The sequence below is a fragment of the Somniosus microcephalus genome, chromosome 13 (assembly GCF_052327205.1).
Source record: "Somniosus microcephalus isolate GS21.2 chromosome 13, FLI_Smic_1.0, whole genome shotgun sequence".
Taxonomy (NCBI): Eukaryota; Metazoa; Chordata; class Chondrichthyes; order Squaliformes; family Somniosidae; genus Somniosus; species Somniosus microcephalus.
The window spans coordinates 184490095-184515833 of NC_140999.1; the positions used below are offsets into that span (position 1 = coordinate 184490095).

Sequence of the window (25739 nt, forward strand, 5' to 3'; positions counted from 1 at the left end):
TAAGAAACAGTTGGATGCTGTGCTCGAGTAGCGTCTGTCTGGAAGGATAAGGTCTGTATCTAATTTTTTCATGTAAAAAGTCACACAACACCAGGTTATAGTCCAACAGCTTTATTTGAAATCACAAGCTTTCGGAGCGCTGCTCCTTCTTCAGGTGAAGTGGAGAAATGCATAAAGACACAGCTTATATAGTCAGAGAATCATGTCAGATGTTTACAGGTAACCTTTCCAACTGCCATTAATCACACCTCGGCAGAGAGATAATCACAGCAGTCAAAGGTGTGAATGGTGTCCACCTCATTGTTCTTTGATGTAATGTTTCCCTGACTGACCTGTTTGGACACCATTCACACCTTTGACTGCTGTGATTATCTCTCTGCCGAGGTGTGATTAATGGCAGTTGGAAAGGTTACCTGTAAACATCCGACATGATTCTCTGACTATATAAGCTGTGTCTTTATGCATTTCTCCACTTCACCTGAAGAAGGAGCAGCGCTCCGAAAGCTTGTGATTTCAAATAAAGCTGTTGGACTATAACCTGGTGTTGTGTGACTTTTTACATTTGTCCACCCCAGTCCAACTCCGGCATCTCCACACCATAATTTTTTCATGAATGCTCTATTCTACGTTTCTATGTAATTTTTGAAACTGGTTTGGACTGGAAATATTTTGTATCATCACAGAGAGTTTGTAAAGATACTGGTGCAGGAAGTGGAAATATTCACTGCCCTCCTACTGAAACAGTGGTTATGAGTGGGACAGAGTAAAAAGAACTGTACTCTGCATTCATGAATGCTCTATCTTACCTGGGAAACAAATACAGAAACAAAAAGTTTAATTTGTCAATACTGGGCACAAATATTTAAAGATCGGGGGGGGGGGGGAATATAAAGAACAGAATATTGTATATGTATCAAACAATAAAAGGCTTTTTCTTGAAATGCTCAACTCACCAGGTATGACTTCTTGGTAACCAGTTTTCCTTCCCCACTTTTTCAACACAGAATTTCTGAGGACCATTGCTCCCTATATCATAACACAAGGAGGAAATGCCAGTTAGTACTTTTCATTTCAGCGATTAAACCAGTGATTGTACAGAATGTTTACAGGTAACAGAACAGGAAAAGAGAGAAAGCACAAAAAACATTCCGTGCTCCCAAAGTGCGACTGAAAAGACCGTTCTCACTTGAGGGAAATGTCAAGTCTCGCCCAATGACCCAGCTGGTTAAGACGTGAGCAGCAAAGCCAATTCTCAGATTTGATCTCAATCTGTGCAAAGGAAACCAACTTAATGTGGAGCAGCAGTAGGGTGTTCCAACTGGTCTCTCCGCATTCAGATACAGGAAACTCTCGATTTACCGGCACCTAAATAACCGGAAATCTCTGTTAACCGGCAAAATTCAGGAGTAGGTTCAGCTAAGTTTTACTTCCTATTAGTGGCAGTTCCTGGATCTGTGGCCGTGTAACTGGGGTTCGTGCACTTGTTGCTAAGCAACAGGGACGCTTGGTCTGTGGCCGGAGTAACTGCACATGTTGCTAAGCAACAGGGAAGCCTGGATTTGTTGCTATGTATGGAGCTCTCGTACCTTTTACTATACCTCTCTGTAATCCGGACTTTTTGATAAACCGGCACCACGCCGGTCCCGGATAATAAAGAGTTTCCTGTAGTGTGTGCATGCGTAAGTAAAAAAAAAACCATTCAGGGTTTCTGATCACTATCCAACAACCCCTACTTAAAACAGCCATCAGGTAAGGAATCTGGTTAACTATGATGACCACCATCAAGGCCCCACACATGAAAAACAGCCACTCAGGTGACATACTGGAGGACACTTGCACCTGAGGAACTGCACAATGGCCATTGAAATCAATGCCTTTAGATGGAAGGCATGGGGAAGGTGATAAAATGGGTAGGAATAGCACGAAAACTCGTCTGTGGCCCCACTTTCCCACCAGCTAAAATCCACATACTCCATTTGTCAGAAACCACGAACGCAAGCAAAGCTGCCAAAGCGTCTCTTCCTTCATTTACCCTTGCGAAAGAAATTGATAGACAAGCTTGTGGAAATTAATCCAGAGGCAGTTACAATGTAATGAACACACAGACATGCAAATGAGGAAGGGCACAAAGCCAAAAGTTTAATGTTTGTGTCTGTTTTGGCACAGTTTAAGAATAATTTGTGCTATTTAAGAACTAGCACACTGTGAATGTACATTTTACACCACTGCTAGGCACTTGACTGCTCTGCTCATTCGACAAATTGAAGACTTTTTTTTTTCCTTGCGTGAAGGATGCAACACATTGATATTCACTCCTGAAAGAAAAGCTCATTTTAAAAACGAAATCTGTTCACGCAGTGAAAGTCACTTATTTTGGTTACGAGCTGAACCAAGTCCTGGAAATCAGTGTCACAAGTCAGTATTTCTGGGCACGTAAACACTGTAATTTAATTTGCACTCGGTATCAAAGATAAGAACGCCGAGGGAAAGGTTCCTCATCCAGGTTGGTGGAACTGATAATGGTTCTAAAGTACTGAGGCAACACACTCAGTGTTGAATGGCTGACTGCTTATAGACACAATTTGATATATGCATTGCCCCTAGCAAATACGTTTGAAAAAGCTGACAATAGAAAAATCAAATTTTCTGCAAAAATCTCAAAGAGTTGATTAAAGATAATGTGATATCAGATCGAAAAGGACAACTCTTTCTTAAATGATCATGATAGATGACAAGGGAGAGCATTAGCCCCATCTATCAAGAGCGAGCTTTGTCTCATCACAGCATCCAAACTACTTAATTGTAGTCTCCTGCCCAAATCTGAGGTTGATTAATCCCAAGTTTTTTTTTAATAAAAGCACTAAATTCCCAATTTGCGGTGTTATTTACATTGTTTAATTTGAATTATTGAATGATTCAGGAGTAAATGACGTTAACTGCAAGAGCTGGGCATACTCAGCAGGTCAGGCAGCATCTGTGGGAAGAGAATCAGATGTACAATTTCCTCATTATATTTCTGATGAAAGGTCATCGACCTGAAACGTTAACTCTCTTTTTTCTCTCTCCACAGATGCTTCCCGGCCCGCTGAGCATTTCCAGCATTTTCTGTTCTTATTTCAGATTTCCAGCGTCTGCAGTATATTGCTTCTGTAACATTAACTGTGCTTTAAGGGAGCAGGAGGGGGTGACAAATTATGAGGCTTTGGTTAAAACCTGAAAGGTTACTGTACCCTTAAAATTGCTCAAACGCCATTACCAAGGTTACCAAAGATTCCTCTGAAATGTCCTTGCATTTACAGCTGTCAGTTTGTCCTGTATGGCATCTTCTTCTTATCCTCTTCTTCTTAGGCAGTCCCTCAGAACCGAGGATGACTTGCTTCCACATTAAAAATGAGTTCTCAGGTGACTGATGAGTCCAATGCGGGACCTACAGTCTCTGTCACAGGTGGGGCAGACGGTGGTTGAAGGGGCGGGTGGGTGGGGTGCTTGGCTTGACGTGCGTTCCTTGCGCTGCCTGCGCTTGGCTTCCGCTTGCTCCCGACGAAGAGACTCGAGGTGGTCGGCGCCTTCCCGGATGCTTCTCCTCCACTTTGTGCGGTCCTGGGCCAGGGATTCCCAGGTGTCGGTGGGGATGTTACACTTTTTCAAGGAGGCTTTGAGGGTGTCCTTGAAGTGTTTCCTCTGCCCACCTGGGGCTCTCTTGCCGTGCCGGAGCTCCGAGTAGAGCGCTTGTTTTGGGAGTCTCATATTGGGCATGCGGACAATGTGACCCGTCCATCGGAGCTGGTTGAGCGTGGTCAAAGCTTCGATGTTGGGGATGTTGGCCTGAGCAAGAACACTGATGTTGGTGCGCCTATCCTGCCAGTGGATTTGCAGGATCTTGTGGAGGCAGCATTGGTTGTATCTCTCCAGTGCTTTGAGGTGCCTGCTGTACATGGTCCATGTCTCTGAGGCAGACAGCAGGGTGGGTATCACTGCTGCTCTGTAGACCATGAGCTTAGTGCCGGGTTTGATGTCCTGGTCTTCAAACACACTCTTCCTCAGGTGACCGAAGGCTGCACTGGTACACTGAAGGCGGTGTTGGACTTGGTTGTCGACGTCTGCCCTTGTTGACAGTAGGCTCCCGAGGTATGGAAAGTGGTCCACGTTGTCCAAGGCCTTGTCGTAGATTTTGATAATCGACGCTTGCGTCTGTGTTCACTCGGAGGTCGAACTTCAAACCATCATCAACACCTTCACCGAAGCGTACGAGAGCATGGGCCTTACACTAAACATCCGTAAGACAAAGGTCCTCTACCAACCTGCCCCTGCTACACAGTACTGTATGACATACTGCGCACAAGACAACAAAAGCTCCTAACTCAACTGTTTAGGCTTTGGAAAAACAGCTTTAAATACAAGGATAAATGTCAAGTTCTCAAATGAAGAATGCCCGGACAGCCACAGGCAGTGTGAAATTCTACTCTCCATTTGACACTATCTTTAGGGGAGTCCAAGAGAATTAAAATGGGAAAGTACCCCATACCTTTGGAGTGCTGACAACTCACTCACTGACAATAAATATACACTAAAACCGTCTTAGTCGTTCCAAAAATTCAATTATTCAAATTAAGCAATGTAAATAACACAGCCAATTGGGGTCCAGGCAGCCTGGATCTCGGAACAACAGATCATTTATTTTGTAGATCTTTTTAGCTCTGCCCCCTTAAGGGGGCTGAGGGGAACATTGGTGGGTAAGGAGGGGTGGAGGGACGCGGAGCTTTCTGGTTGCCACGGGCCAGCGGGCACCAGGGATGTGCCCACAGTGGCACTATCACCCACCTGACCCATGTTAATGAGGTATCCTCCCCGCAGACCCCACAAACGGCAATAGGGTCAGCGCTGGAGGTGATCACTGGGATTAGATGAGGAGGCTCGTGTGGAACATTAACCTGTTGGGCCGAATGGCCTGTTCCTGTGCTATGAAATACTGTGTAAAATATCTTTTTTTAAAAAGCCAACCAGCTGTGTGAAAATGTCATGCCTTCGAACCAAGGATACGGACAGTGGCAAACTTGAATAGAAATTCGATTGTTTCTACCACACTTTCCATCTCTCTCTCTCCCTTCGCCAGTCTCGTGAGTCACACTTTTCCCTTCTGCGTACTTCTTTCACCTTTCCCTTGGAAGCGTCGCTCTCTGGTTTATTCTCTCCTTCCTCTATATCTTATTCCTGTCTCCTTTTTTAAAAAAAATAAACAGCCTAAAGATCTGTTGGGATCAGACAAGGATTGCTGACAAAGAGCCAGAGAGTGGGCCCAGGACACTGAAACAGCTGAAAGGTCGGAGAGAGAGAGAGAAAGAAAGAGACAGACAGACTCTGGAAAAAAAACTGGCGCCATAGCAGCAGGGGGTAGGAGGGATGGAAACCAACAGACTCCAAACCCACGCTTACACTGAATAAATTTCCACAAGGCAAAGCGGCACGCTTCAGAAATGGAGCCTTTTCCGAGTTGCTTTGCATTCCCTTCCATTGAGACTCTTCTTCACAGTAGTTACGAACTGTAACTGTAATCATTTACTATTTAGGTACTTTATCCACTGGACATTAATATTGCAAATTTGCGTTTTAAATTTACAAATTCACGAAAGGAAGCTGACTTCTGATGTGGAGCCATTACTTTCTTGAGTGCTGCTTTTTCCCTGCTCCTCTCACAAACTGCTGCAAAGATGCTTGGCTCTCGGTCATTTCACCAACTGGCAAGCTGGTTACAGGTTACAGCCCAGCTAGCAATTATTTTTTACCTCTCCAGTTTTCTGCCCTCCACCCTAGAATGGGTCGACTTCCTCACTGGGACATGGCCCCACAGGCACTTTGTCCAGGTGGACACAGAGTCTAGACAGCAAGTGCCGGCAGACACTTCAACTGCAGAAGGTATCACAACCGCGTCTCATCTTGTCCTCACCAGATATCCACACACTTCCAGCAGAGTTGCTGTATAGCCATCAGGAGCATGAACCCTGGCCAATGTCTCCTGTCCCGAAACTTCAGCGCGCACACGCACCTACGCTGTTTTTACATCACGTCGTGCTGTTACATTGCCACTTTTTCCACTGTGAAACAGTCCTGCCTTGCAGTGACACAAAAGTGAATATAACTTGAGTTTGATCCCAATTTGACTCCTCACACCACTTTGCTCAATACCACATGAAGTACAACTCCAGTGCACTGTGAAACCAGTTACAAAGTCTTCAATACAGTGCTACTGGATTCCCCAAGGTATTTTACAAGTTTATTGCAGAGTCTCCTTCATATTGGGAGACGAAGCACTCTCTGACGTAAGAAAACTACTAGGCACTTGGTCTAAGCGTTAAACAAAGCTTTAATCAACTGTTTTACAACATGGAGGTCTAGTTGTGTCCTTCACTAGCTCCTGTTAAGAATGTCCTGCGCAAGCTGGGCCTGTGCCCGAGTATTTATACTCTCCCTGGACAGCGCCACCTGCAGGCCGCTCAGTATTATTTCATAAGTCTTTCTTTCATGAATGACTGATTCATGTCACGGTCACCAGTGTACATCAGGTGCTACAAGTGAAGAGTCCACATGGTAACAAATCGACTCCTAGCACAGTATAACTGCAAACTAATGCACAAAAATACAGCTAACAAAAGGGATCAGAATTAAGTCTTGCAGATCACAAGCTCGCCTAGCTGCTGTGCTCAGTCTCAACAGACCTATAGTTCACAGTTCCATACAAAGTGCATTGCTTGAGTTAAGAGCAGAAAAAGAAAACGCACACTGCAGTGCAACTAAGATTCACCTCTATATAGTGTTTCGTATATTAAGTTAAGATTTTACAATCATTCGCTCCAGTTAAGTAAATGATACTTCTGAATTTGATGTTGCCTAATGTTTCAGATTTGAAGACATTAAAGATTATCAAAAAAGTATGGGTCTGGAGTCAGATATAGGCCAGATCGGGTAAGGGCAGCAGGTTTCCTTCTCTAAAGGACATTCGTGAACCAGATGGGTTTTTAACGACAATCCGACAGCTTTATGGTTACTATTTCTGCTATTCCATCACAGAAGGCATCACAGCCTAGCTGGTATTGTCCTCACTTGACAAACACGCAGATGCACTTTACAGCGAGGGTCACTGAATAACAATCAGAAGCAGGAAACCTGGCTGATTTTCCAACCCCTCCAACCTGGGCCATTGAAGCTAATTGTAGGGCGTAGCTGCTGCTCCAGCGGAAGTCAGCTAACTCACCACCAGGGACCAAACGCAAGTGTGGTGTATTTACTCACTAAAGCATTGGAGGAACTCTCATCTCCCTGTTACACAATAACATTTTAAAGCTAGATGCTATGAACATCCTCTAAAATGGATAATAAAGGTGGTGGCTGCAGACCAAACAAGCAATCTGAACCAACAAATTCTACATTTGGTTTTGAACTCGGCTTACCCATGAGATCAGCAAAACCACCAACTGGTAAACGGCATGTTCCCGTGACAAACTGCAGCAGACGCATTCGCTTCTCGTTGTCCATTTCTTTCACAACCTAAGGATTACATACATAGGATTACATAGGATATACGGCACAGAAACAGGCCATTCAGCCTAACTAGTCCATGCTGGCGTTTATGCTCCACTCGAACCGCCTCCCGCCTTTCCTCATCTAAATCTATCAGCGTAACCCTCTATTCCCTTCTCCCTCAGATGCTTATCTAGCCTCCCCTTAAATGCATCTATACTATTCGCTTCAACCACTCCCTGTGGTAGCGAATTCCACATTCTCACCACTCTCAGGGTAAAGAAGTTTCTTCTGAATTCCCTAAGGGAGCAGTGTCATTGAGCGGAGACTGATAATCACAAGAATTCATTTGCGCAGTACACAGGCTTCTTTATCAGACATTAACTCAACCCTCCCCATTTATTTTTTATTGCTGCAAAAATATATGGCCATTGGAAATTGATAAAACTTGCTTTGACCAGTTTAATTATGTACATATTAAAATCCAACTGCGCAACAGGAAACATCATTACTGTCGTATTTTTTATATTAAAGGCAAATCGTGTCTGACTAACCTGATTGAGTTCTTTGATGAAGTAACAGAGGGTTGATGAAGGTAGTGCAGTAGATGTTATATATAGGGACTTTCTAAAGGCATTTGATAAAGTGCTTAACCAATTTATTTGGAAAGTAGAAGCACATGGGATGGTAACTTGGGTACATAATTGGCTAAGGGATAGGAGGCAGAGAGTAGACGTTATCCTGACTGGAGAGAAGTATGCAGTGGAGTCCCCCAGGGGTCGGTATTAGGACATTTGCTATTCCTGTTATATATAAATGACCTGGACTTGGGTATAGGGAGTACAATTTCAAAGTTTGCAGATGATACAAAACTTGGCAACATTGTAAATAGTGAGTAGGATAGCAGCAGACTTGAGGAGGACAGATAGACTGGTGAAATGGGCAGACACATGGCAAATGCCATTAAATGCAGATAAATGTGAAGTGATGCATTTTGGGAGAAACAACATGAAAAGGTAATTTAATCTAAATGGTACTATTTTGAGGAGGTTGCAAGAGCAGAGGGACTTGGGGGGGGGGGGGGGGGGGGTGCATATTCACAAATCCTTGAAGGTGGCAGGGCAAGTTGATAAGGCAGTTAAGAAAGCGTATGGGACATTTGGCTTTGTCAATCGGAGCATTGAATATAAAAACAAGGAAGTTATGCCAAACCTTTACAAAATCCCTGGTCAGGCCTCAGCTGGAGTATTGTGTACAATTCTGGGCACCACACTTTAGGATGGATGTTCAGGACTTGGAGAGGATACAGAGGATGTTTAGCAGGATGAGACCAGGGATGAGGGACTTCAGTTATGTGGAAATAGTGGAGAAGCCGGGATTGTTCTCCTTAGAGCAAAGGTGGTTAAGGGGAGACCTAATAGAGGTGTTCAAAATGATGAGGGGTTTTGATAGCGCAAGCAGGAAGAAACAGTTTCCTCTAGCAAGTGGATCGGTAATCAGAGGTCATAGATTTAAAATAATTGGTTGAAGAACTAGAGGGGAAATGAGGAGAAATCATTTCACACAGAGAGCTGTTATAATCTGGAACACACTACCCGAAAGGGTGGTGGAATCAGATTCCATAGGAACTTTCAAAAGGCAATTGGACATGTATTTGAAGTGAACTAATTTGCAGGGTTATGGGGAGAAAGCTGGGGTGTGGGAATAAATTGGAGAGCTCTATCAAAGAGCCGGCACAGGCACAACGGGCCAAATGGCCCTCTTGTGTTCTGTAAGATTCTATGAACACCAACAGGGCAGTATTTATTTTCCATGCTTGGCTGCCCAGAGGGTATTAAGAGCTAATCATGTAATAAGAACATAAGAAATAGGAACATGAGTAGGCCATTTGGCCCTTCGCGTCTGCTCCACCATTCAATAAGATCATGGCTGATCTGCTAACTCATTTCCACTTTCCTGCACTATCCCCATATCGCTTAATATTCAAAAATCTATCGATCTCTGTCTGGAATATACAGAACGATGTAATGTGGGACTGGAGTCACATGAAGGCCATACCAGGTAGGGGGTGACATAGAAACATAGAAGATAGGAGCACGAGTAGGCCATTCGGCCCCTCGAGCCTGCTCCGCCATTTAATGAGATCATGGCTGATCATCCAAATTCAGTACCCTGTCCCTGCTTTCTCCCCATATCCCTTGATCCCTTTAGCCTTAAGAAATATATCTAACTCCTTCTTGAATATATTTAATGAATTGGCCTCAACTGCCTTTTGTGGTAGAGAATTCCACAGGTTCACCACTCTCTGGGTGAAGAAATTCCTCATCTCTGTCCTAAATGGCTTACCCCTTATCTTTAGACTGTGACCCTTGGTTCTGGACTCCCCCGCCATCGGGAACATCCTTCCTGCATCTAGTCTGTCTAGTCCTGTTAGAATTTTATAAGTTTCAATGAGATCCCCTCTCATTCTTCTAAACTCCAGCGAATATAAGCCCAATCGACCCAATCTCTCATCATACATCATTCCTGCCAGCCCAGGTATCAGTCTGGTGAATCTTCACTGCACTCCCTCCATGGCAAGAACATCCTTCCTCAGATAAGGCGACCAAAACTGCACACAATACTCAAGGTGTGGTCTCACCAAGGCCCTGTACAACTGCAGCAAGACTTCCTTGCTCCTGTACTCGAATCCTCTTGCTATGAAGGCCAACATACCATTTGCCTTCTTAACCGCCTGCTGCACCTGCATGCTTACCTTCAGTGACTGGTGCACAAGGACACCTAGGTCTCGTTGCACTTCCCCTTCTCCCAATCTATTGCCGTTCAGATAATAATCTGCCTTCCTGTTTTTGCCACCAAAGTGGATAACCTCGCATTAATCCACATTATACTGCATCTGCCCAATCACCCAACCTGTCCAAATCATACTGGAGTTTCTCGGCATCCTCCACACAGCACACACGCCCACCCAGCTTTGTGTCGTCTGCAAACTTGGAGATATTACATCTAGTTCCCTCATCTAGATCATTAATATATATTGTGAATAGCTGGGGTCCTAGCACCGATCCCTGCGGTACCCCACTAGTCACTGCCTGCCACTCGGAAAAAGGCCCGTTTATTTCAACTCTTTGCTTCCTGTATGCCAACCAGTTCTCTATTCAAGTCAGTACCTTACCCCCAATCCCATGTGCTTTAACTTTACACACTAATCTCTTATGCGGGACCTTATTGAAAGCCTTCTGAAAGTCCAAATACACCACATCCACTGGTTCTCCCTTATCTATTCTACCAGTTACATCCTCAAAAAATTCCAGTAGATTAGTCAAGCACGATTTACCTTTTGTAAATCCATGTTGACTTTGTCCGATCCTGTCACTGTTTTCCAAGTGCTCTGCTATTACATCTTCTTTAATGGACTCTAGCATTTTCCCCACTACCAATGTCTGGCTTACCGGTCTGTAATTCCCCGTTTTCACTCTACCACCTTTTTTGAATAGTGGGGTTACATTAGCTACCCTCCAATCCATGGGAACTGTTCCAGAGTCTATAGAATTTTGGAAGATGTCCAGCAATGCATCTACTATTTCTACAGCCACTTCCTTAAGTACCCTAGGATGTAGATTATCAGGCCCTGGGGATTTATCGGCCTTCTATCCCGTCAATTTCCCGAACACCATTTCCCTACAAATACCGATTTCATTCAGTTCCTCCCTCTCATTAGACCCTATGTTCCCCGGCATCTCTGGGAGGTTATTTGTGTCCTCCTTTGTGAAGACAGAACCAAAGTATGTATTTAATTGGTCAGCCATTTCTTTGTTCCCCATTATAAATTCCCCTGATTCTGACTGCAAGGGACCTACGCTTGACTTCACCAATCTTTTTCTCTTCACATATCTATAGAGATAGTGACACTAAGGTTCCCTTTCTTGAAGGACACAAGTGAACCAGTGAAGGGTGTTTCATGGGAGAAGCGTGCCGATATGCTGGCTGACAATATAGCAGTGAGAGCATTTAAAAGCATTTGGAACCAAACAGTTCTATTTAAAATAAGGAACTAGTGAGATATTCCTGTAGTAAGAAAACACTTGAGCACAACATGCGAAGAAGGCCGAGCCCTTTCCATACCTGCCAAAACCAGACCATTTGTTTGCTGTTTCTGGTATAGTTACGATAGATTGCATTTCTCTGCCAATCATTCAAGTCTATCTCTTGCATTCCACAAAGAAGGACCTGTAAAAGAATTAAAACAGAATTTAAAATGCCGTAACTCAGGGCTGAGCAGTAGAAGAATACAGGAAACTCTCGATTTACCGGCACCTAAATAACCGGAAACCTCTGTTAACCGGCAAAATTCAGGAGTAGGTTCAGGTAAGTTTTACTTCATATTAGTGGCAGTTCCTGGATCTGTGGCTGTGTAACTGGGGTTCGTGCACTTGTTGCTAAGCAACAGGGATGCTTGGTCTGTGGCCGGAGTTCCTGCACATGTTGCTAAGCAACAGGGAAGCCTGGATTTGTTGCTGTGTACGGAGCTCTCGTACCTTTTAACTATACCTCTCTGTAATCTGGACTTTTTGATAAACTGGCACCCCGCCGGCGCCGGATAATAAAAAGAGTTTCCTGTACTGGCACTCAATATTCCCTCTAAGCTGCACGCGTGCGCGACCACGCAGTAATCTGCAAGGTCCCACGCAGGCTACTCAAGCTTTTACACTAGAAATACCATGCATGCGCAGAAATTTAAATCAACCGGCCGTGCAGAACAAAGCGCAGCTTACGGGGAACACTGCTGGCACCATCAGAACAATTAGTCATTTTAGCAGCTCCTGGCACTGCAGTCGATGTCCAGGTGCTCAGAGATCTGACTGCTGCTTTTAAAAGTGAATAAATGTTTGAAAAATAAATATTTGAAAGGGTATGGAGAAAGAGCCAGGAAATTAAACTGCGAGTAGCTCTTTCAGTGACTTGGCACAGTCATGATGGGCTGAATGGCCTACTGCTGTGCTGTACAATTCTTTGATTCCCAACAAGACCATCCAGTACGGCACCATTATTTTGTTAAAAGGCCATCTCATCTGAGCAGTCTTCAGAGCTGCTTCACACCACTTTCCACAGGGGGGGGGGCAAAGGACTCCCTCCCCAAGCACACAGATACAAACCACCCCCATCTACTTATCTCAGAAATCTCCTAGTGGCATTGGCAGAAATGATATAGGGGTGACTTGAAAGACAAATTCTAATATCAACATGAACTCCTGACTATTCCAAACAAGACTGCATCTAAACTGATCACAAGGTTAAGAAATCTAAAGGTCCAGAAATGAAGTTCAGATCAATCTGGATCAGACATTGGAGTAAACAGGGGGAGTTGTATTTTTAGAATTAGATTTGATGGTAACTTTTCTTGAAAGAGGAGATGATGAACAAATTAAAATGCTTAAAACCAACACAGGTCACATGGCTCTCTTATAAAATGCACTAATCATTCCAGGAATAAATACAGAGGAATACATCACATCTCTCGTGGAATACAATGGATCAGGGTTAAATATATACTGATATAAAAAAAGAGGATATCCTGGAATGTTTGTACATTTAGGGTCAACAATGAACAATGCTGGAAAATTACAGCACAGATTATACATGGTGGACGCTGGCTACACACAGCCCAGTCGCAGTCCATTGGCCTTCACTTGTTGCATGCTTTAACGGAACGCTCCTCTCCAATCCAGGAGGGAAAGGATAGAAAAAAAAATAAGGTGAATAACCACAGGTCACTATCACCACCATCTAAGTTAAACACACGAATGAAACTAAAAGCACTCAACAAATTACAATACCTCCAATTCTTTGGCATCGAATGACTGAAGATAGTGTAAAGGAAGCACTTCGTTAAAGCCCTCCAAGAACGCCTGTGTCTGTTCTTCAACACCTCGTGATAGTCTCCACTCAGCTACAAGCCTACACAGTTCAAACCACTTGTATTAATAACTTCTTGAATCATTATCTGCTGCCAGCAAGTTTACAATACAGTAAATACAAGAAATCAGATTTCCTTTTTACAGTCTACTTTGCACTTAATCTGTAGCATTTGCAAATCTCATTTACAGGGTTAGCAACTACAGTATTGGAGTCACTTGGAACATGATAAAATGAATTTAGATATGAAATGCTTATCTATAGCTAGCACTCGAAGATACTCTTCACCTTACCCAATATACTCCTCTTTGTTTTCCTCAGTCACCAGCAGATTGTTGCCGTCAGGTTTCAGCTCATGGGTTTGAATTTCACCTAAAATTTCCTTGTCAACGGAGAAATACATTTCCAGGCCACATTCTTCCAGGTTGTTCTCCCTAGAAACAAGGCATTTTTTCTCCAATAAATAACTACAAAAACCAAAACAAAAAACAAATGCGGGAGTAATCCATTTTCAATGCAAACTGCTCAAAGTGAACCAGCCAAACTGAATAAGCTAACTCAAATATTCAGAAGAGAACATTCGCCGTGAAGGAAGACCACAATATTGGTTGTGGAAAGTTTCTGATCTTGGCGAGATGAGGGGAACACTGCCATGGGATGGAGGGTGAAGAAAATATTGTGGTAAAAATTCTAGTTAAAATTAAATAAAGATTTGCAAAATAAATTCTTCATTGTTTTGCTTGAAAAAGTCACTTACACTGCAATTCCCCTGCAGCCAAGTCAGTAATCAATGCAGCTCTGTGATCAACGGATAGCCGATGTACTTTTGTGGGGTGGGAGGGCAGAAGAAAGGGGAAGGCAAGGCTGGTATTCCGATTCCCCTTCTTTCCTACCACAAGTACTGAGCATTCAACAAACGTGAACAGCCGCGACCTATTGGCTGAACACACTGCCCAGTGAGGGGCAGTCAAGCTCAAAGGACAGTCCTGGCTAAGATCCTAAGTTCTAAAGGCAGCATGTGAATCTGCGTTTTCAAAATGAGGAATGCCAGGGCTGAATAAAGTATTATTGCACTTCTAGTACCCTAGTACCAGTATCAGGTACACCCACGTTACAGCACAGCTTGGATGTAAAGTTCCTTCTGCTCTGCTGGTTAATGAACTTAACCCCAAACTCAGGAGAGCACCTCCTTCTGAACTGCTATGAATTTGTTTTGCCCGTCAATCTTGCAATGGGTACTGCCCAAGAATTTTGCCTCCACATTTCTTTACTCATAAAATGGTCCAGCTCTATTTGTGACCTGCCCCTCCCTCCCAGGAACCAGGATTCTGGGGGAATAGAATTGTAGTTCTCAACAAAAAAGAGAGGGTAATCCTGGTCTGTCTAAGCCTTCCCATCATCCATTACATAGGATATACGGCACAGAAACAGGCCATTCAGCCCAACCAGTCCATGCCGGCGTTTATGCTCCACTCGAGCCTCCTCCCATCTTTCCTCATCTAACTCTCTCAGCATAATCCTCTATTCCCTTCTCCCTCGTATGTTTGTCCAGCCTCCCCTTAAATGCATCTATACTATTCGCTTCAACCACTCCCTGTGGTAGCGAGTTCCACATTCTCATCCCTCTTTGGGTAAAGAATTTTATTCCGAATTCCCTATTGGATTTATTGGTGACTATCTTAGATTGAGGGCCTCTAGTTATGCTCTTCCATACAAGTGGAAACATTCTCTCTGTATCCACTCTATCAAAGCCTTTCATAATTTTAAAGACCTCGATTAGGTCACCCCTCAGCCTTTTTTCAAGAGAAAAGAGATCCAGCCTGTTCACCCTTTCCTGATATGTATACCCTCGCATTTCTGGTATCATCCTTGTAAATCTTCTCTGCACCCTCTGCAGTGCCTCCATATCCTTTTTATAATATGGCGACCAGAACTGTATGCAGTGCTCTAAGTGTGGTCTAACCAAGGTTCGATACAGGTTTAGCATAACTTCCCTACTTTTCAATTCTATCCCTCTAGAAATAAACCCTAGTGCTTGGTTTGCTTTTTTTTTTATGGCTTTGCTAACCTGTGTCGCTACTTTTAGTGATTTGTGTATTTGTACTCAGAGATCCCTTTGTTCCTCTACCCCACCCAGACTCGCGCCCTCCAAGTGATGACTTTCCTATTCTTCCTACCAAAATGTAATACCTCACATTTATCTGTGTTGAACTTCATTTGCCAATTATATGCCCATTCTGCAAGTTTATTAGTGTCCTCCTGTAATTTGTTGCAGTCCTCCTCAGTATTGACTAGCCCCCCCAATTTGGTGTCATCCGCAAATTTAGAAATTGTGTTTTTGATTCCAAAGTCTAAATCATTAATGTAAATTGTGAACAGTGGTCCCAGCACTGATCCTTGTGGAACACCACTACCTACCTTCTGCCACTGTGAATAGCTACCCTTTACTCCGACTCTCTGCTTTCTGTCCTGAAGCCAGCCAGCAATCCATTTTGCTACTTGTCCCCTGACACTGCATTCTCTGACCTTGCTCATCAGTCTATTATGGGGTACCTTATCGAAGGCCTTTTGAAAATCTAGATAAATGACATCTACTGCATTACCATTGTCTACTCTCTCTGTTACCTCTTCAAAAAAATTCAATAAGGTTGGTCAAGCAAGACTTTCCCTTTTGAAATCCATGTTGACTATTCATTATTATATTTTTGGTTTCTAGATGTTCTTCTATTTTCTCCTTTAATAGGGATTCCATTATTTTCCATCCCATTAGAATGCATAAGACATCTTATTAAAGGTAATCATTTGTGTCTAAGCAAATGTTCCCATTGACATGATGCACCTTAACCGGCATTCTACATATTGAGGCGTTTTAAGAACTCCCAATATTTATTTGTAAAGTTGCGATCAACATACAGGCCAACCTAGAAAACCGACAAAAGCTAACCAACAGCTTCAATAAGCGGACACCTTAAGGATGGCCCGGATTTTTCAACCTAGAACGGTTGAACTCAAGTAACTACCATGGTCTGTGCCACTTAAGCTGCAGGTATACACAACATTCCTTCAGGCGTGTTGGAGAAAAAAATTACAAGTACATTAAAAATTAAAGGAGGGAAATCCAAATGTTGAAGACAATATTAATGGCGCAGTTCCAGGGGGTTTGGGGTTATATTTCCCCGGAAAATTCAGAATTTTTACATTAAAATTATGTACTCTGGTTTTCTTTAAGCACTTTACATTGCACAACTAAGATTTTTAACCTAAAATAGAAAAAAATGACATTTGGCTTTTCAAACAGACCGATCAAATCATCACTTACCAAAAGTTAGCTGAACAATTACTCTCCCATATCCTTCCCGCGTCCCAGTTTAGAGGTACTCTGTACCTGCCGCCCCCCTCCTCAAATCCAGTTCAAGAAAGAGTTGGATATATTTCTTAAGGCTAAAGGGATCAAGGGATATGGGGAGAAGGCAGGGACAGGATACTGAATTTGGATGATCAGCCATGATCGCACTGAATGGCGGAGCAGGCTCGAGGGGCCGAATGGCCTACTCCTGCTCCTATCTTCTCTGTTTCTATGTTCACGAATCGCCATACCCCAATGAGAGGCCAGAATCATTGCCAACAGCATTAGGAATGCATTAAAGAGAGGGGAGCCAAGGTCCATTCCATTAGCAGCGAGATTTGCATAGGAACAGGACTGAGGAATGGAGTATGCAATGATTATCAGCCCCCAACTTGAAATGTTAGACATTATATGGAGCAATATGCCAGTGCATGTAGTTGGATGGGAATCTTTAAGATAAGTGATTTCAAAAAGGAAATATACAGCTTCCTCACATTTGAAGGGATTAAGCTTTATAAAGGATATGGTGGTATCTGATAATTTATTGGGCAGGCTAAATGGACCAATTGTCATCTCCCGCCTGAAGCATGTTACGATTCTACATTATTTCTTTTTTTTTAAAATTTAGTTGCACTAACATTAATAGTTAAACCTTGCAACCAACATCAAAAAATATTAAAATACAAACCTTATCCAAATGAGGGAGTTGTAAAATTCTGGATCAATAGATTCCAAGTCTTTGGTTACTATGGGTTTGCTCAGCATACGTTTGTAAAATGGCAGCGAGAACCCGGTGTCAATGAATTTCCCATGAAACAGTGCCTGCCAAGAAAAGGAAGTGCAAAACAAAACTCAGAACTGATTTCTAGAAATTATCACACACAAACCAGGCTCATTGCTGACACAGAAGCACCCGAGTACGTGAAGCAGAATTGCCAGGCCCTTGGGCATTTTACATCACACTGAACGGTACAGTCCACCATTAAAACACGTTAAGATTTGCAATAAATCTCTACAGTCAGCGCTCATTAGAGTGAGATGGCAATAAGACTGAAACATAAAACAAGAGCTTGCAAGTGCAAACTGGTCTGCACCTGCAGTGCTGAGTATTTAGTTAGCACTGAAAATACCAGGAAAGTCCTGATGTTTATGTCAGGATCTTAGCTGTGCCATTGAGTGTATTTATTTAACACTGAAAGTGTAAGGAATGTCCACGATATTGTACACGATTTAATTTTTGTAGGTAAGCTATCCAATCCCATATTTTTTACACTTATACGAGTGTAGGGTTGTAGACAAGATGCTAGAGGGCACTTGACATTTGGGGTAGCAGAAAAGACAAGGGAAGTTAGTGCTGTGCAACTGAAGTGCAAGATGTGACATATATGTAATTACTTTTCAAACTGAAGTCTACATCACTTGGTGAAAGCCAATGCTCCAAATGTGAAATTATAATCAATGTAATTTAGAAGTCTGAGAAACTTGAGATAAACAGCAGATAACTTCTTAAAAAGGTTGGTTAACTTCTTAAAAAGGTTGGTTAACTTCTTAAAAAGGCTGGTTAAAGAGTAAGGTTAACAATATCTACAGACTTGCAACTGTTGTAAAATCTGTTGCCTAAACTATCCTTCCCCCCAACGTTTCCAGTTACCATCTCAGTATAGTTCTCAAGTGTCACATTGTACTACATAAAACGTACATGAACATATGTTTCATAGGCACGCAGATTATTTTCATTAATTCTCAGTGTTTGCTAGACAAGGATGCAGTGCTGAAGTTCCAGCGACAATGCGGAAGGTATATCACGGTTATTTGTTAAAAGAACAAAAAACAATGATATTTGTATTCCTAAATAACCAATGACAGAATCTAGTTAAACGTATGGCTTACTTATCTTCCAACCAGTTTTAGTCCTGTATACAGTAAAAAAGAGCAGTAATGGTAAGGCTCAAGTAACTCCTGGAACGTACCATAGCTATAAACCGACCTATGAACCGGAAGTACTTCAGATGGTCTGGGTTGATGTACGATGCTGGGTTTATTTGCAAGCAATAATTTTCCTTCCCAGCGTACTCAAAGAGGCAATACATGGGGTTCAAAACTTCATGGGAAAGTAGAAAGAACCATTCTCTAATAAAAAAATATGGATATTAGATACACTGGTAGCAAGACTTCAGTAACTCAACATGCAATCCGACTCATTTTTAAAGCCACTTCACTTCCACGTCATCTTTGGCGGACCAAACCAAATTGGTGCTCGACCAAGTTAGGTAGCAGTCTAGCTTCATTAAATATACCACAACACATACGACAGGATCAGCTGTGGCTCAGTGGGTAGCACCCTCGCCTCTGAATCAGAAGGTTGTGGGTTCAAGTCCCACTCCAGGGACTTGAACACAAAGCTCGGCTAACACTCCAGTGCAGTTCTGAGAGTGTGCTGCACTGTTGGAGGTGCCATCTTTCGGATGAGACGTTGAACCGAGGCCCCGTCTGCTCTTTCAGGTGGACATAAAAGATCCCGCGGCCACTATTTTGAAGAGGAGCAGTTATCCCTCAACCAACATAATAAAAACAGATTATCTGGTCATTATCACATTGCTGTTGTGGGACCTTGCTGTGCGCAAACTGGCTGCTGCGTTTCCCACATGACAACAGTGGCTCCACTTCAAAAGTACTTCATTGGCTATAAAGCACTTTGAGATGTCCGGTGGTCGTGAAAGGCTATATAAATGCAAGTCTTTCTTTCTTCAACAGCTACATAACCAGTAGCATTCACTGCAAATGTGAGGCTTCCAAGCAATATCCTATAGGTGAATCCACGTTTTTGCTCCCTTAATTTAAGCTAAAAGTATGACTAAATGTTTTAGCTTGAACTGGGATCAGTTACTCGTACAGTCAGAGCTTTTGTTAATCACTGTTCACTATTTTCAAGGACCTGCATCTTGGCCAGAGTTCTTCTGCTCACCAATTTTCTCCTGAAAGTGTTGACTCCTTTCTGAGGTATAGTTCCATGGGTACGGTACCGTGCCCAAGTGGCGATTATTCCTGTGCGACCATGGCCTCGCCCCTCCCTATCTCTGTAATCTCCTCCAGCCCTACAACCCTCCGAGATCTCTGCGTTCCTCCAATTCTGGCGTCTTGCGCATCCCTGATTTTAAATCGCTCCACCATTGGCAACCATGCCTTTAGCTGCCAAGGCCCTAAGCTCTGGAATTCCCTCCCTAAACCTCTCCGCCTCTCTATCTTCCTTTAAGACGCTCCTTAAAACCTACCTCTTAGACCAAGCTTTAGGTCATCTGTTCGAATATTCGCTTATGCGGCTCGGATAACGCTCCCGTGAAGTGCCCTGGGACGTTTCACTACGTTAAAGGTGCTATATAAAGGCAAGTTGTTGTTGCGAGTCCGGACAGTGAAGGCTGACGGGTCATTTTGGCCACAGAAGGTACCACAGCAGTACCTGTTTCTGTCCGACACAATGTTCACACATGCACTTCCAGCAGGGGTTGCTGAACAGCGACAGTGTGGGAATCCTGGCTGATTTTCACTTCCCTAACTGAGGGGTCAGCTAACACCGCACAGACCAGGGACTGAACCTGGGATCTTTCTGTTCTGTATGGCTCAGTTACTGTCTATACGAGATCGCTGAGCAGGGAGGATTTATAAATTTTATTTTCATGCTAATTTAGATGTCACAGGCGATGCCTCTCCCACCATTATGCCAGCTACTAGGCGATCTTTGGCAGCAAGATTGGAAACCTGTTTGGGCCGAGCTGAGATTAACTCGGAAATGCAGTAAACCATGAGGAGGATAGCAACAGATGTCAGGAGGACACAGACAGACTGGTGAAATGGATAGACATGTGGCAGATGAAACTGAATGCAGAGAAGTGCGAAGTGATACATTTTGGTAGGAAGAATGAGGAGAGGCAATATAAACTAAATGGTACAATTTTAAAGGGGGTGCAGGAACAGAGAGACCTGGGAGTGGATGTGTACACATGTTTGAAGGTGGCAGGACAAGATGTGAAGGATATTTAAAAAGCACATGGGATTCTTGGCTTTATAAACAGAGGAAGAGAGTACAAAAGCAAGGAAGTTATGCTAAACCTTTATAAAACACAGGTTAGGCTCCAGCTGGAATATTGTGCCCAATACTGGGCACCACATCCCTATAATGAAGATACTTGCCTTGCCACGCCTCCGTAATCTAAGCCTTCCTCTCCTGGAAAAATGATCCACAATCGTCTTCGCAAATCTTGAGGGTTGAAGCTCATAATCTGAAATACAAACTGGAGGTCAATCTGAGAATATTTGTCATTAGCCAGAGTAGGAATCACTTATCTCACTGATATATATGCCTGCAATACTATCTTAACTGCATTCAGTAACAACTAGGACTGAATCCTTGTACCCAACACCATTAATGGGACAAGAACTCACAAAAACAACTTTTGCAAACTCTTGGCAGTAAGTTTTTTGTAAGCTCGCCAAGTTTTCTGAACTTAAATTCCAGCAAAATGTATTTATAAACTGGGAACCATCTTAATGAGGTTTGATCGCCACTCCAAAAGGTTCATGTGTCTCTCCTCCTACTTCTATTAAAAAAACTTCAGTCTTTGGGTCTCTCCCACACCACCCTCCTGCTGGAAGGGGAGATTCCCAAGTATCTGGGTCAATGGTTTCATAGGCTCAGCTGCCCTGCAGAGGGAGGAAAAATAAATGAGGGTAAGCGACCCTGTGGCACTCTTGCACACCTAGGGGCTGGCTGACAGGAGGCAGGATTGGCAGGGGCCAGATCCTCTGATTATTGTTCCACTCACAGATTAAATTATTTAGTTACATTTCCACCGCCCCCCGCCCCCCCTCCGACCATCCCTCAAAATTACCTGCTGAAATGAATCCTCAAATAAGGTCTTCCTTGTCACAGTTATTTTTATGTGCTGAGGCGCAGCCAGTTGCTAGAACACAAAACAATTCCATTATGTAAATCAGTCAAACACTCATTCTTCCCAAAAGACTCTCCTGGAACTTCCGCAGGGTTTCTCCTGATCTAACTTCGGCAGAACCCCTGGACAAATGGAGCAAAGAGCCGTTTCTAACGTTTTTCCAAATTTTCCGCCGGCCTTTTGCTGAACGACGCTCAGTGTAGGTTCCGCCAGGCCCACTCGGCTCCAGACCTCATTACAGCTTTGGTCCAAACATGGACAAAAGAGCCGAATTCCAGAGGTGAGGTGAGAGTGACTGCCCTTGACATCACGGCAGCATTTGACCGAGTGGCGCATCAATGAGCCCTAGTAAAACTGAAGTCAATGGGATTCATGGGGAAAACTCTCCAATACCTAGCACAAAGGAAAATGGTTGTAGTTGGTGAAGATCAATCATCTTAGCCCCAGAACATCACTGCAGGTGTTCCTCAGGGCAGTGTCCTAGGCCCAACCATCTTCAGCTGCTTCATCAATGACCTTCCCTCCAACATAAAGTCAGAAGTGGGGATGTTCGCTGATGATTGCAGAGTGTTCAGTTCCATTCGCAACTCCTCAGATAATGAAGCAATCCATGCTCGAATGCAGCAAGACCTGGATGACATTCAGGCTTGGGCTAATAACATGTGTGGCAAGTAACATTTGCACCACACAAGTGGCAGGCAATGACTATCTCCAACAAACAAGGGTCTAACCACCGCCCCTTGACATTCAATGGCATTAGTATTGCCGAATCCCTCACCATCGACCAGAAACTAGCCTACAAGAGCAGATCAGAGGCTGGGTATTTTGCAGCGTGTTTCACCTCCTGACTCCCTAAAGCCTTTCCACCATCTACAAGGCACAAGTAAAGAGTGTGATGGAATACTCTCCACTTGCCTGGATGAGTGCAACTCCAACAACACTCCAGAAGCTCGACACCATCCAGGACAAAGCAGCCCGCTTGATTGGCACCCCATCCACCACCTTAAACATTCACTCCCTACACCACCAGCTCACCGTGGCTGCAGTGTGTACCATCTACAAGATGCACTGCAGCAACTCATCAAGGCTTCTTCGGCAGCACCTCTCAAACCCACAAACTCTACCACCTAGAAGGGCAAGGCCAGCAGGTGCATGGGAACACCATCACCTGCAAGTTCCCCAAGTTACACACCACCCTGACTTGGAAATACATCGCCTTTCCTTCATAGTTGCTCGGTCAAAATCCTGGAACGCCCTCCTTAACAGCACTGTGGGAGTACCTACACCACACGGACTGCAGCGGTTCAGGAAGTCAGCTCACTACCACCTTCTCGGGGGCAATTAGGGATGGACAATAAATGCTGGCCTTCCCAGCGATGCCCACATCCCAGGAATGAATTTAAAAAACCATACTGCAGTAGATCGGGAGTCTTGCTACAATTGTACAGGGCCTTGGTGAGATCACACCTGGAGTACTGTGCACAGTTTTGGTCTCCTTATCTAAGGAAGGATGTACTTGCCTTGGAGGCGGTGCAACGAAGGTTCACCAGATTGATTCCTGGGATGAGAGGTTGTGTAGATTGGGCCGATACTCTCTGGAGTTTAGAAGAATGAGGTGATCTCATTGAAACATACAAGATTCTGAGGGGGATTGACAGGGTAGATGCTGAGAGGTTGTTTCCCCTGGCTGGAGTGTCTAGAACTAGGGGGCATAGTCTCAGGATAAGGGGTCGGCCATTTAAGACCGAGATGAGGAGGAACTTCTTCACTCAGAGGGTTGTGAATCATTGGAATTCTCTGCCCCAGAGGGCTGTGAATGCAGAGTCTTTGAGTATATTCAAGGCTGAGATCGATAGATTTTTGGTCTCTAGGGGAATCAAGGGATATGGAGATCGGGCAGGAAAGTGGAGTTGAGGTCGAAGATCAGCCATGATCTTATTGAATGGCGGAGCAGGCTCGAGGGGCCGTATGGCCCACTCCTGCTCTTATTTCTTATGTTCTTAGAACCCCCACAGAAATTCTGCCCCCACTGTATGGGATGAAATGCTGCTTACCTGACACCAGAACCTGAAATAGGAAACTTTGGATCTGAAATCACGCACATACGCAATGTTTGGACCATTCGATCTGAAACACACAAGATTGGGAAGTGGGGGGGGGGGGGGGAAGGATGTAAATTGTAGGTTTAATGTCCACAGTACAAGAACGGTTTATTTAGATTACACAAGAGACACTTCAAAACTTATTTATGCTTAACCTCCATCTGCTAGTCACCTCTAGCTATTCTACAGCAGATGAACAAGCCTCAGAACAGCCTCCACTCCCAGCACTGGAAGCAGCTCTACAGCTCAGTCTATAAGGGATAAATTTAGTGCAGGGATAAAATAGATTTCAGAACAGCTCATCTTTCTCACCCTGAAGTGACACATACGGCCCTCAGAAGCCCCAACTTGAAAGCTGAAGTTAGGCAAGTAAAACCAAATACAATTTTTATACAAACAGAACGATACTTAAAATTTGCCCTGCACAAGAAAGCTCCATCATTGGTTCTGGCCAATATCCTGGTGAACACAAGCATTTCAACTCGGAAGCAATAGGCTGTGTGCGGACCAGAAGGGCGATGCCCCTTTAAGCGCAATTAGATATAAATTACAATACCTAAAGACTGGATTTATTTCCACTGCAATGCAGTACAGAAATGCACAGCCTACAACTTCAAATCCTAGTAATAAAATTAGAGGTTGTAAGCCTCGTAATCAAGAAAGGCAGTGACATGAATCTGTGGAAATTACTTATGAAATAATACTGGGTGGCCTGCTGGTGGCGCTGTCCAGAGCGAGTATAAATACTTGGGCATGGGCCCAGCTTGCTCAGGACATTCTTTAACAGGAACTAGTGAAGGACACAACCAGATCTCCATGTTGAAAATCAGTTGTTTAATACTCAGACCAAGTGCCTAGTAGTTTTCTTACGTCAGGCAGGTACAGCATTCACTACATTCAAGTATCGTCATCACTCTAATGTAGGACCCCTACCACTTTTCCCATTAGCTCAGCAATGCATCTGATAAGCCATGAGCAGTACCTCTGTCTATGAATGCCAACCAAGGCAAGGCTTCACACTGAAATCTCACAACCTGCACCATACAACTGCAGGGAAACGAGAGGATCCAGTCAACCTAACGCTTCAAATTATAAAAACATGATCTTTATGCTTTCTGTTCATTAAAGGACAAGAACAACAATGTCAGTATTGACTGGTCCCAGATGAGGTATAGAATGGGTTTGATGCAGGGCAAAATTCCCTCATCCCTAGCTCCTGCACCTGCTGTGGCAGGATCACAATTTCATGTGTCACTTTATATTTCCTTTTAGCCCCAAAGAGTCCAATTATGAGCAGTTTTGTGCTGTGGGTTTGCACAAACTAGGAAATACTTGCATTTATACACACCTTACCACATCAAATTATCTTGCTTCAAACAAACTCCTTTAATTTTGGAGTGCAGTGACTTGTGTAAGCTAATGTAGCAGCCATTCTACACTCGCAAACAGCAACAACAACTTGTATTTATATAGTGCCTTTAACGTAGTAAAACATCCCAAAGCGCTGCACAGGAGTATTTTAAGATAAAAAACTTGACACCGAGCCACAAAGATAAATTAGGGTAGTAAGATTAATTACCAGCTAGTATGAACTTTGGGCGATAGCTGATGTGGGAGAAATGTTGGCCAGAGCACCAGGAGAATTCTTTGTACACACTGTTTCTCCCAAGCTGCGCGGCCATGCAGTTACCTCAAGGCTGCTGCATAGTCCCACCAGCACGCAGGCATTCTTTTCAATTGTGTCCAACAGGCTTGTTCTTTAGGCCCACAGGAGCGGGCTTCGGTGCCAGCGCGCTGGAACTATTTCGGCGCCTGCATGCTGGAAGCCTGAGCCACCGAGAATGTGAACTGTTGCCGAATGCCGATACTGTGCTGGGAGACATGGCGAATGGCAATGTGCTTATAAAGAGCGCC

At 43.7% G+C, this 25739-nt stretch overlaps 1 protein-coding gene across 2 annotated transcripts in view; it reads right to left on the reverse strand.

Moving 5' to 3' along the window:
- LOC147108866 (E3 ubiquitin-protein ligase Itchy-like) overlaps nucleotides 1-25739 on the reverse strand; it is a 105227-nt gene that overhangs the window by 7977 nt on the left and 71511 nt on the right. For both annotated transcript variants that reach the window (XM_086005786.1, XM_086005787.1), the window contains exons 15-24: nucleotides 23778-23850; nucleotides 21664-21735; nucleotides 20966-21054; nucleotides 18748-18907; nucleotides 17466-17599; nucleotides 13725-13865; nucleotides 13353-13473; nucleotides 11641-11745; nucleotides 7446-7542; nucleotides 954-1026 (exon numbers count right to left, since the gene is read on the reverse strand). In XM_086005786.1, coding sequence (XP_085861912.1) covers nucleotides 954-1026; nucleotides 7446-7542; nucleotides 11641-11745; nucleotides 13353-13473; nucleotides 13725-13865; nucleotides 17466-17599; nucleotides 18748-18907; nucleotides 20966-21054; nucleotides 21664-21735; nucleotides 23778-23850 — 1065 coding nt within the window. The remainder of the gene's footprint in view (nucleotides 1-953; nucleotides 1027-7445; nucleotides 7543-11640; nucleotides 11746-13352; nucleotides 13474-13724; nucleotides 13866-17465; nucleotides 17600-18747; nucleotides 18908-20965; nucleotides 21055-21663; nucleotides 21736-23777; nucleotides 23851-25739) is intronic.